The sequence below is a fragment of the Dysidea avara genome, chromosome 3 (assembly GCF_963678975.1).
Source record: "Dysidea avara chromosome 3, odDysAvar1.4, whole genome shotgun sequence".
NCBI classification, from domain to species: domain Eukaryota; kingdom Metazoa; phylum Porifera; class Demospongiae; order Dictyoceratida; family Dysideidae; genus Dysidea; species Dysidea avara.
Window position 1 is genome coordinate 24558849 of NC_089274.1, and position 12333 is coordinate 24571181.

Here is a 12333-nt window from a genome sequence, read left to right on the forward strand (position 1 = left end):
GCACAGGTCTTTATTCATCACCATGGTGCTGTACAGCCACATACAACCAACTCCAGGCTGGCCAGAGCTCCATTAGGGCCCCAGACTGCTCTTGTAGCTATGGATTGCCACTGTGCTTGGGAAAAGCAGACCACTCAAGTCTAGTTGATTTTGGTAATGAATTTGATAGTTTATTCATGTAGCTTTGTGTAAATGGTGAAAAATTGAATCTGCTGACATGGGCAATAATACCGGTTTTCCCAGACCCAGTCATATTTAGTGTCTTCTCAATAACTGAACAGAATGAGGCCTAGATTTACTAAACTAATCTATCCCATGTAAATTTTGCATTTTCAAACTGTAACTCACAATGCACTGTACAAGTTATAGTGTGCCAAGTTATAGTGTACATTCCTATTAGGTGTGCAATGTCTCGAGTTAACGAGATAAACGCACTGCCTTAACGAGATATACACACTGGCACATTAAGGCAGTGTGTAACGAGATATATGTACTGGTACCAGTGCATATATCTTGTTAACATTTTGAGTCAGTGCGATATGTGATTATATGTTAACAAACTACCTGAATTAAGGACACAATAGAAAAAACCTCCATAATAAGGACAAAAGTTTTGGTCCCAACTGACAGGTCTGCATGGTTAATACATTTTTTATCTCTGAAAGAGAAAAACTATATATTACAGCAAAAAGTGGCCAAAAATTATGGGTCCTAAAATGTCCATAATAGAGAGGTTCCACTGTAGCCAGGGCCGCCCAGAGAAATTAAGGGGCCCAGGGCAAAGAGTTAAAGTGGGGCCCTTCACCCAAGTTGTAAGGTGAAGATCAAAAAAAAAAAAAAAAAAAAGGTCACAACCTGCTGGCAATGACAATAACTACCCAGCACCAACCACATCTCCTTATCTATAAGCTTGCTACACTGCTCCTCTGAAGAATACTGTGACTGCTCTATTAGAGTATTTAGATCTGACTGCTCTATTAGAGTATATCGATCTTTTAAACAGGTATTCAGGGGGCCCTTCATGGGGCCCCTTTCAGGCTGGGTTCCGGGGTAAAATGCCCCAGTTGCCCCCCCCCCCCCCCCCCCCCCTGTGGGCGGCCCTGACTGTAGCATGCATGCTACACTGCTTCTCTAAATGCATTCACAGGCTTTAAACCTTCTTACAGCTGCAGGTCCCTAGTGAGATATCATTCACAGAATTCTGTGACTGCTTTATTAGAGTGATTGACTGCTCTTGATAAAGCCAGTGGGGGACCACTCATGGCAGAGGGGGACCAACTGTGGCGGCGTACAGTGCTGCAAGTAGTCCGGGGGGACTTAATGATTTGAAGGGAGACTACATCAGTTCTAAGAACTGCTTTTCAGCAGTGCCCTATACATAGTACACAACAACAAAAAATACTTACACAAGACAAAACAAAATTTACAAACATAAATATGTACAATTAACAAAACAATTGTTTGTAGCTGGGTAGCCTTAAAATTTGACAAGCAGACCAAGTATGGTTGCTGCAACTGGTCCGGGGAGACCGATTTTGGGGGGACCGGTTGTAGCATGACACGTCACAACTGCTTGAATACACTGTGACCAGCTTCCGGAAAACCCTGGTGCCGCCGGTGCCGCTCTTGCTGGCACACGTGATCGAGCGAGCACGTGTCACTGGAACCGAAAGGCGCCATTTGTTGCTGAAACAGCTGAAATGTCACAAGCCAAGGTTGGTGTATCGTGTGAAGCAACCAAACTACTTGCTGAGGCGTTTACAGCTTCGTTAGGAGATTCAGTGGTGACGCACGAAGAATTCTTGAAGAAAAAGAGGAAATGCAAAGGAAATTTATTCCCACAACCACTAGATATATCGAAGCTGTTTGAACTGAGTTATGTGAGTGGACCGTTTGGTGACAAGCCAGCAGACTCTGTGGTGATAAAAGTATTTGCAAAACTTCTTTCTGGTGAAATCATTACGCACCACGTGAAACCAGATGCGACAGTGCTAGATTTTCAGGAACGGATATCAGATCAAACTGGCATACCATTTGACCAGATAAGGCTTGTATTCAATAGTACGTACTTAATGGATTATAAAGCTACTCTACAAGATTGCAACGTTAGAAATGAATCTACTGTTCATGTGTACAAGCAACTAACTGGTGGAGGGGGTCCATTGCAGCTCCTTGTAGACTCCACATTACTGGATCCTCCATTTGACTATGATTTCTCTGACATGTCTGATGATGGTACAAAGTATTACAGGGGTGGATACCTGTATGAGCGTCCTTATGGTTGGAAGAGGTATGCCATTAAGGTCAAGGACAAGTACAAAGATAACTTGTGGCTGGGCCCAAAAGGAATCCGAGTTGACTCTGCAGAAGGAGAGTGGCCAGTGTCGTACCACGGAACAGCAAGAACACCTGCTGGGAATATTGCAGAAGTGGGATATGATCTTAGCAAGGGAAGGCGGTTCAAGTATGGAAGAGGTATATATTCTACTCCTTCTCTTAAAGTTGCCTCAAAATATGCCCAAGAGTTCACATCTGAAGGGAAGAGGTATCAGATAGTTTTACAAAACAGGGTGAGTAGTGATAATCTGAAGATAGTAGAAAGTGGTGATGGACCATACTGGTTACAACCCGATGAGGCTAAGATACGACCTTATGGAATATGTATCCGTGAAGTTGACAACTAGCAAGTGACGGACACTTGTAAGGCACAGACAATAGTTTTGGCAGTATACTCTCATTCTACATAGGCTATGTTAATTGTGATCTAATCCTATAAGCTCAAATCTATTATATCAACATTAATTATTGCTTATTTTAAGTTCTTCTTTTGGTAAATCAACGCTGGATTTTAGTTTAAACTCACAGTAGTCAGCAATAACCATTCTTCCCTACCAGAGAACAATAAACACAGTACAAAACACAACTTGCTGCTATATACCCAGTAGACTACTGCAATAGACAAAACTGGTGAATTTTGCTACTTGTGATACTTCTATCAAGTTGCCAAACTGCCCAGCCTTTAAAACCATACATCTGTAGATATATGAGTGAAAACAATGATAGATCAAATGTTATTCAGCTCTCTGGAAATTTGCATATAGTTTTTACAAAAAGTGGTTTCTGATGAGAGAAATTTTAGCTTTCACTACCTTAATTAAAGACCACGTGCACAACTATCCATAACATTTTATTAATTGATATATGGTCTCGTATCATATTTATCACGTTCATGAATATACCTGTAATGAAAGTCCTGACTTTCAGTTAACCAAACATGATTGTTCTAGATCTACGTGAGTGTTCTATTAGAGTAATCAAGCATCTAATTTGTGAATATAATTACTAAAAATCATTTATGTAGTCATTTTGAAAAGTGTCTGAACATATGTCAGACATTAAGTTTATAAATTAATAGCTAACTGTTTCAGTATATTTATTACGAACTCTTGGTTAAAGTATTAAACAGAACCTTAATACTGCCTTGTCTTACTCATATCTCAGCTTAACTGTTTTAATACTCCTCTGCATGGATGATAAAATTGATAGACTTTTTGTGAATATACATACTTACATAGAACAACAATTTACTAAATACAACCATCAGTAAATGCCACACAATATGTATATATCTGCTCCTTTAAATTAGAGGCACTTGCGGTGGACAATTGTTGGGCCATACTCATCATATTCTTGCTTGGTGATCCACTTTGGCTGGAATGACGACAAAGAGGCTAACATTGAGCCACCAATCCATGCTGAGTATTTTTGGTCTGGTGGAGCAATGACCTTGACATTCATTTTGGGTGGTGCTAAGTCAGTGATTTCTTTCTGTAATCTGTCACCAATTCCTGGAAACAAAGTATTTCCTCCAGCCAACACAATGTTTTCGTACAGTTCCTTACGGATATCATCAGATAATGATATAGTTTGATTGCAAAAGTGATGGATACCCGGTGAACTGTATCCTACAAGACCTGGGTTAAACAGTACCTCTGGACACTGACATCTCTCCTTGTCAATTACAATACACTTTCCATCAGGAAGCTCATACGAACCAGGTTTAGTTGGTGGTTCCATAGAGCAAAGCTTTTCCTTAATATCACAGGCTGTTGCTCGGTCAATAGAGAGGTTAGGATAGCGAATCTTCAGCAGTTGTTTCATATAGTCAGTCAAATTACGCCCTCCTATACTAAGGGTTTGCCATGAAACAGGTACCCCATACCCTTCATAAACAGGAAGAAAGCTGGTAGATGAATCTCCAGATTGAATCACCATTCCAGTTGTCCGACCAGATGCAAACAAGGACAATGCATGCTTAACAGCTAAATACATTGATGGAGTGTTAAATGTTTCAAACATAATCTGAGTCATCTTCTCTCTCTGATTTTTAGTGCTGTATCGAGACTCTATCAAAAGAGCAGGATGATCTTCTGGATCCACACAAAGTTTCTTGTAGAAAATGTGATGCCAAATCTGTGAAACAGTGGTTTACTAAAAGTACAGTAATAAAAGCATAGCTGACCTTTTCCATATCCTCCCAGTTGCAAACAAATCCCATATCGATGGGATAGTTTAATCTAAGGTCACCACCAGTTTTAATCCGAGCCTCATCCCCTACAAAGAATTCTTTTGAGTCCAACTGGTTTTGCACTGTTCCTACAACAGCTGGAAAGACAGCAATAGGAGAATCCTCACCACCAAAGCCAGCCTTGATAAGATAAGAACCATTCTCCACCACAATAGCTTTTTGATCTCCTGCACTCATACTGCCAACCTATTGTGACATACTGTACTATGTTTATCATTAAGAATAGTAGTGCTAAATAGTAGGGAAGAAATTTTTTCTGGCAAAAAATAATTATACCTAAACATACCTTCAGAGTTGCCAAAATGCTTTCACTGAAGTACTATCAGAATTTCTAATGACTGTCTCACTGATTCTGACAAGCTCGACTCAACCATAGATATTTGATTTCGTCACAGATAGACATGCCTTTAAGTATACCACATGAGATAATTCTTGTTACTATTTGCGTCCCATTTTCTTTGTGAAAGATCAAACTGATAAATACTTGTACTAATGATGGCAGCTATGTTGTATAAAATGTCACAATTGAGTTATATTGACTATAATATTTTGCATGACACGCTCTGCCACTAAGTGTGTTGGCATCAATCTATGTGCTCCAGTTTTGCTAATGAATTACATCACTCCTATCACAAATAGCAGAAGTCATGACAGTAAGATCTGCAAGTTTCATGTAGAGTGCTCATCAGGGGCGGATACAGGAGGGGGGTCAAAGGGGGCTCTTGACCCCCCCCCCCCCCCCCTCCAAAAAATTTTAGTATACCAAGATCGAGATACTCTAATAGAGCAGTCACTCTAATAAAGCAGTCATAGTAGTAGAACAGTGTGTAGTGAGCTATTTAAGGATTTTTATGTACTTCATCAGCTATAAATGCGTGGTTGGTGAGGTGGGCAGCTATTGTCAGCTGGCTGTGACCTTTTTTTTTTTTTTTGGTCTCACCTTATCAAACCAGAGACAATGTAGTGCCTCAGTTCATTTTTGACCCCCCCTTTCTATAAGTCTGGATCTGCCCCTGGTGCTCATGGCCATACAGCAGGAAAGTTAAAGGAGAAAAATTTGGTGAGTGTGCCAAATCAAATCTTTTGTCCAATACAAATCTGTATTTGCTACATAATAATTCACCAAACCTTTTTCTTAGCAAAATTCTGTTGTGGCAATTGTCATCCTGCCAGACTTTCCTGCTATAGGGTATCTAGAACACAAATTACTGCAACATGATTGACACTGCAGCGACTGTAGAATCTACACAAGAGGTATCTTTATAAGCTTGATTATTAAAGTTCTTGGATGTCATTGTCTGATTTTACCAAAACAACATCAAACATGGAATGGGACGCAACATTCTCATGCTATTCTTTCAAATAATTATGATGACTGAGAAACCCTAACAAACATCAATTTAATGGCTACTCTAAACAAACAAATATTCTTAACAAAAGTAGCTAACACAAAATTATTGGATTATTATGGTTAGCATTTGCACAAGGCTCTAGTATGCATGTACAGGTAATCAATGGATTTAGCAACTACCATAGCTACTTTTCAAAGGACTGCATGATAGCACATGATGCAGACCAGTTACATGTTTAATTCTTATCTTTGATGTAGTATTTATTACAAATAAGCTCTTGAACATTAGTTTCACCTCATGCTGAACTCATTCTTTATTATCCACAAATTAGTTTGATTAGGATACCTGAAGATACACTAGTGGACATTTAATCCCTAATTCAGTCTTGGATGGGATAGACTGAATGGTCAAATTTGACAATAGTGGGAGTACTTTTTATTTGACAATAGTGGGGGTACTTTTTGATGTAGGCATCAAACTAAACGCTTATAGTGGTTTGTTCTACTTGGAATCAGTAGATTATAAGAGGAATGTGTTGTGGCAGTGAGAAAAAGGACTATGTGGCAAAACCAGATTAAAACTAGTGAACAACCTGAAAATATGCTCATTCTTACTGGAAGTAAGTATATAGAGCTCATCTTTGGTGTGAATATACGAGTGCTATCATACCGAAATGCCATCTCTCCCAGTACCTCTCTGTACAAAGTACCCCCACTATTTCTGCCATTTTATTGTGACATAATTGCAGATAAGGGATTAAATGTCCACTAGCATATCTTCAGGTGTAGGTGACCTCCCTTGTTTCCCTACTTTTTATTTCTATGATCATTGAACTTAAAACTCCATTTCCTTGTACTTGTTTGTTTACTCTTTCTGTAACATTATTATGACTGATGAGCCCATGTATACCACATAAGAAGAAAGGCTGATTGTCTTCATCAAAACACGCACCCCAACTATCAATTACTGAAATAACAAAGTGGCCATCACACTTTGTTTTCAGCTATGTTTAGCCTGTTACACAGCATTACAAACAAAGAACACTAAGAGAAGGACGTCTACAATCAATCCAGTCAGTAAGTCAGACAGTCAGAAAATTCCACTGAATAATAATTCTTTTAAAACTTTTTGTAGCAACCACAGGCATGGTTATACCTAACCAATACTGCCAAGGTGTCATAAAAGTATTGTGAGGTTGGTTTTAGGGTGATATTTTTGGCCACAAAAGCCCAAACCTTAATTGGTGTGTGCTTTGCTGTACTATCATACTGCACAAACCTTCTGCGCTTTAAGATTACTCATTGGATAATCATTTTATGAGGGTAGTGTATACTTATGTACTGAACCACGGCTCAGCATCACTGGTCTGGAAGACCCACTGACCCAGATAGTAACCCAGATCAGGCTCTGATGTGTGCGCTAAAACCTACATTTCGGGCACTAGGTTCTGACAGAGTTGCTGCAATAGCAAATGATTAATGATGTATAGATGCACACTACATATTGACCAAACAGTATTCACACGTGCAAGCTTTCTTCATAGGTACTCTCATATGGATGTGGCTTCATCTTGTGGCTACTTTCAAGGTGTATGCTACCAAACTATCAAAGGGTGAACAGTCAATGCTCCTCTAATAGAGCAGTCACATAACTCAATTTGAACCTGCTCCCACACTCTACATCCTTTAACTTCTTCAGAATATACTCACCAACGTTCCTAAATCAGGTAAAATAATCAATGCAAGCAATCCAATGCATGACCTCAGATATTTTAAAATCCAGGTCAGACTTATCTGGGTCAGACCTGGTTGACACAGATGGACTAGTTTCAACCCTACGCTGAACAATGTCATACTTAATGTATGCTGTAACCCATACACCCATACACGTACACCAATACGGACCACCTATATGTGTATGGGGTATCCTGTACGGGTATGGAATACCCATACATGTACAGGGTGCCCATACGTGTATGGGTCACTAGCTTTGTAAATCAATCTATTAGTTAAATCCTTCATCTGAGATGATTTTTAAAACCTTGTAGTTAACTAGCTAGCTAGCTAGCTACAGAGCTACTCAAGTCCTGACAGTTTCAGTGGTGCATCTAGACTCTTTGGTTTCGACATTCATACTTAACTGAGCAATTCTAGTATATCTAGAGAGCTGCGTTGGCAATTTATCATGGAAAAAAACTGCTATACACTATACAGCATTTCATAGCTACATTCATTCAATTACCATCCATTATAGCTATTAAACCCAAAACAAAACCTTACTTTTAATTTTACAGAAATGATCGAGATATTATAATAGAACAGTCACTCTAATAGAGCAGTCAGGCTACAGCTAAGTACAACTCTCACCCTACAGTTAGTTTGTTTCGCAGTCTTAAAATACTAAATGCTCAGTAGCTAACCATAACCCTAAGGCATTGTAAATAGAAAGGGCCTTTGGGGTGACTTCAAAAAATTCTAAATATTTTGTAAAGTAAATACTATTATGGGAGTTTTATCTAATAGCAATAACAGTGTATTAAGATCACACAGTATACATTTGCATTATTTTATTTAAAATACGTAATTATGTAATTATGCATGTACCCTTGTATTTTTTAGTATCCATTGATGTTGTAACAATGTATTGCAAAAAAAAATTAAATAAAACACAGGTTATGACCTATGTCGTAATAGCTAACGAAAATTTTACATTTATTTAAATAGCTACTTTGGTAAATTTTTAATTTACACCTTAAGGTCCTTTCTATTTCCATGGCCCAGATGTTGCATATGAATTTGGCTGCTTCTGCAGGCACAGTAGGAGCAGGCCAAGAATAAAGGAGTGGAACAATGTGAAGTTTCAGACATAAAACAGACGTGAGGGGTCTAGAGGGAAGGCCCTCAGGAAACTTTTCAGGTATTTAATACTCTGAGGTGCAGATAAATTAAATAGCTACTTAAAATTTAAAAAAAATTCACAATGTGACTTCTATTAGGGCGGTTGACTACTCTTTTAGAGTATCTCAATCTGACCACTGCAAATCACATACATAATAAATGCTTGGCCAGTTTCTGGAAACCTCGGAACCCCCCAGGGCTTGCTCTGAGCAGGGTCAGTAGGTTTACTTTAGCTAATGCTGTATGCATGTGTATGGGCTGCCCATACACATACGGAGCGCCAATACGCGTATGGAGCTCCATACGTGTATGGGTGTCCCATATACGTATGGGACAAGTGATCTGCCCCATACACGTATAGGGCAAAAATATGCGTATGGTTCATAACATATGCATACTTCCTTTTCCCCTTGTGTCTTTGTAGACTTTCCACCTGCATCTTGCCCTGTACACTTTTTAAGCTGTTTGCCTACATATTGCCCTGTAGACTGTTTCTGTTCACCTGCGTCTTGTCCTGTTGCAGAAATGAAATAAAACAAGTTAATTCTATTTAACTAACCAGTGGTTACTCCAGGTGTTTTAGGCACTTCATTTATACCACTATTTGCAACCTACATCAATGCATATCAAGGCATGCCATGCTGTACAGTTCAGAAATATGCATATAATTATGTAAATATATTAACTCACCTTTAGTGATTCAATGATCTCAACCACTGCTTGCATTGGAGGTCGCTTATATGGGTCATCATTTAAACACCTCTCAACTACTTTTTTCATAGAAGCTACTCTTCCTGTAATTTTATCCAAATACTGTTGACGTCTTTCTACTGCACTAAGGTATTTAGCCTCGGTGTCCTGTTTCTTTTGAGCTAGTGGAGTTGGCCATTCTTCACTGAACACATGAAGGGCTATTCCACCAAAAGAGAACACATCTATTGGAGTGTCATAAATGACGGGGTCAGTTTCCAACACTTCTGGTGGCATGAAACCTAGTGTACCCAGAGCTGTGGTCAATTTACTGTTTGTCCGTCTACTGTCAGCTTGTACCTTGGCCATTCCTAGGTCTCCAATCTTGGCTACAAGTTGACTTGTCAGCATGACATTATTGGGAGATAAGTCACAGTGAATTATGGGTGGTTCATGTCCATGAAGGTAGCTCAATCCTAGGGATACATCATGCAGTATAGAGATCTTTGTTGTCAGGTCAATCTTTAATTGATTATTTTGCACGTACGAGGTTAGGCTGGTTTTCATCATTTCCATTACCATAATAGGAAAACTGGACTGCTTCAAGTAGAACACGCCCATACACTGCACTACATTTGGATGGTGAAGAGAGCCGCAATGAACGCATTCTCTGATAAATGATTCTTTGATCGCCTGCTTGCCTTCTGGGGTGACCGAGTCTATCAGAGTTTGGTGGATCTCCTTAGCGGCACAAACAACCCCACAATACTTCACAGCGAATACTCTACTGTAAGCACCACGACCCAGCTCTTCTTCGAGAGGAACAACTCCCTCAAGGGTGACATCCTTCAGTTGATCAGCTATCATAGGATCAGTTACGCTACGGCGAGCACTACGGTAATCCATTGTCGTTCAGGCAGTACTGCAGCACCGCGACACTGCACGAAGACAGTACTTGCCAGCTGGGGAATGCTAATCAGGTTACAACAAGCAAGATTTATAAATTATTCGTATTTACAATTACCAATTCTGCAATTACAACTATATATACTAGTATTTAGCAACATAATTATACACAAACAATTAGCTAGCTACATGGGAATAGATATATAAATTATCTCACCACCTAAATCTGGTTGTTATATATTGCTGTGACATCATTCAGTCAAGAGTTGTCAGCCGAGTGGTGGATCCAGACTTTTAAAAAGGGGGGCTCCACTCTGGAATTACAACTTCGGTCTAGCTGTAAGTTGAAAAAAGGTCATCACCTGCTCACAATAGCTGCCCTCACCAACCATGTTTCCTTATTTATAATTGTGTACATAGCTTGCAACACTGCTCCTCAAAAGACTACTGTGACTGCTCTATTAGAGTATCTCGACTTAAAGGCTCTTTCAAAAGGGGTTCCATGGAACCCTTTGAACCCCCCCTGGATCCGCCCCTGCATTTCAATGTTGGGTTCAAAGCTTTTAATCATTGTATAGAAGTAGTTAATACACTTTTAGTCACAGGGGGGTTGTTGACAATTGGAACACTGGTATGAAGTGGTCACAGCACCCACACTAAGCCAGTTCAAGAGATGGTTTGATAGTTTCTATAGAAGTATTTTTATAACTCTTCTATCCATATAATACTGATCAGGAATTTTTATGCACAAAACATGATCTAAGTGGTCTGTATTGATCAAGAGTATAATAGTTCAGTTGTGAGCCAATTATCATCATAGCCGGAATGGCATACAAAGACCATGTTGTATATTTAACAAAGTTCCTAGCTGACTAAATGTGCATGCCTATGGGATGGTGCTGCTGCAGAAGCTAGTTTTCATCATACTCAGCAACTGTGGAGGGTTCTTTTATCACATGTACTACTGTTCTAGTATTTGACTGACTGCTCTAATAGAATATTATCAATAACACACATGCCTCCTCTTGGATCCACCACTGAGATTCCCTACCATAAGTGATTCAATAGTTTGTGCTCCCCTGGTGAAATTGAGCCCTATAACAGACCAGTTGTCACATCGCTAGGCATGGTTGCACATTTAGTGCTATTCACATCAATTTAAGTTACTTTAAACATTGGGGATTGAGATCCCTTGAAATTAAACTTTAAACCAAACTGCTGCATTTATCCTATGCCCTTTGTATAATAGTGATACCTTCAAAGTAGTATTGCCACTGCTACAGATTATTGATGCATGATGATCATTAAGTGCAATGACACATTAGTCAAAATTATAACCAAATTCAATCTCTGAAGGTTAAAACTTTCAAAGAATTTACTGTGGGGACATGCCTTCAGATCCCCTTAAATAAAGTACGTTCCACACGCTGAACATACTCTTTAGTTATATCAACCAGTTACCTCTTTTCTTAGTTTTGTTCCTGTTAGGACCTGGATCCACCCCTGCAGACAGTACAATGTTTACAATTCTTTATGGATATCACTATCTTATTGAACGATTCAATTAAAGGCTTGTGAAAACCAGTCACTGTCATTCTTAATGTTGCAGCTTTGGGAGTACAAAGGCGGCTGTCAAAAATCTCTGCAATGATATTGATTTTAATAATGCCATGGCAATTTATTAGTACAGGCATTAACATCTCACAACCATTTTATTGGCTGCCACCTTTAATCTGTGTAAACCAGGCACAAAGTACACTATTGTCATATAACTGGTCATATATCTCCTTACTGCACGGAATAAAATATCTGCATTCTGTAACTTGTATTAAAAAGATTGATCCGGGCTGAAGATTCTTTGGCCATGTGGCATGATAAGTTATGAGTCATATGCGTAATG

At 39.2% G+C, this 12333-nt stretch overlaps 2 protein-coding genes across 2 annotated transcripts; one reads left to right on the forward strand and one right to left on the reverse strand.

Annotated features, from left to right (window-relative positions):
- Positions 1-1651: 1651 nt before the first annotated feature.
- On the forward strand, positions 1652-2825 carry LOC136251860 (uncharacterized). Its single transcript, XM_066044260.1, has one exon. It carries the CDS (start codon positions 1701-1703, stop codon positions 2682-2684), a length of 984 nt encoding a protein of 327 aa, XP_065900332.1. The 5' UTR covers positions 1652-1700; the 3' UTR covers positions 2685-2825.
- A 681-nt stretch (positions 2826-3506) lies between these two features.
- LOC136250411 (uncharacterized) lies at positions 3507-10503 on the reverse strand. The gene is made up of 5 exons (XM_066042617.1): positions 9528-10503; positions 9397-9448; positions 9236-9351; positions 4523-4774; positions 3507-4473 (listed from the first exon to the last, which is right to left on the reverse strand). Exons 1-5 carry the CDS (start codon positions 10431-10433, stop codon positions 3643-3645), a joined length of 2157 nt encoding a protein of 718 aa, XP_065898689.1. The 5' UTR covers positions 10434-10503; the 3' UTR covers positions 3507-3642.
- Between the last annotated feature and the right edge of the window lie 1830 nt (positions 10504-12333).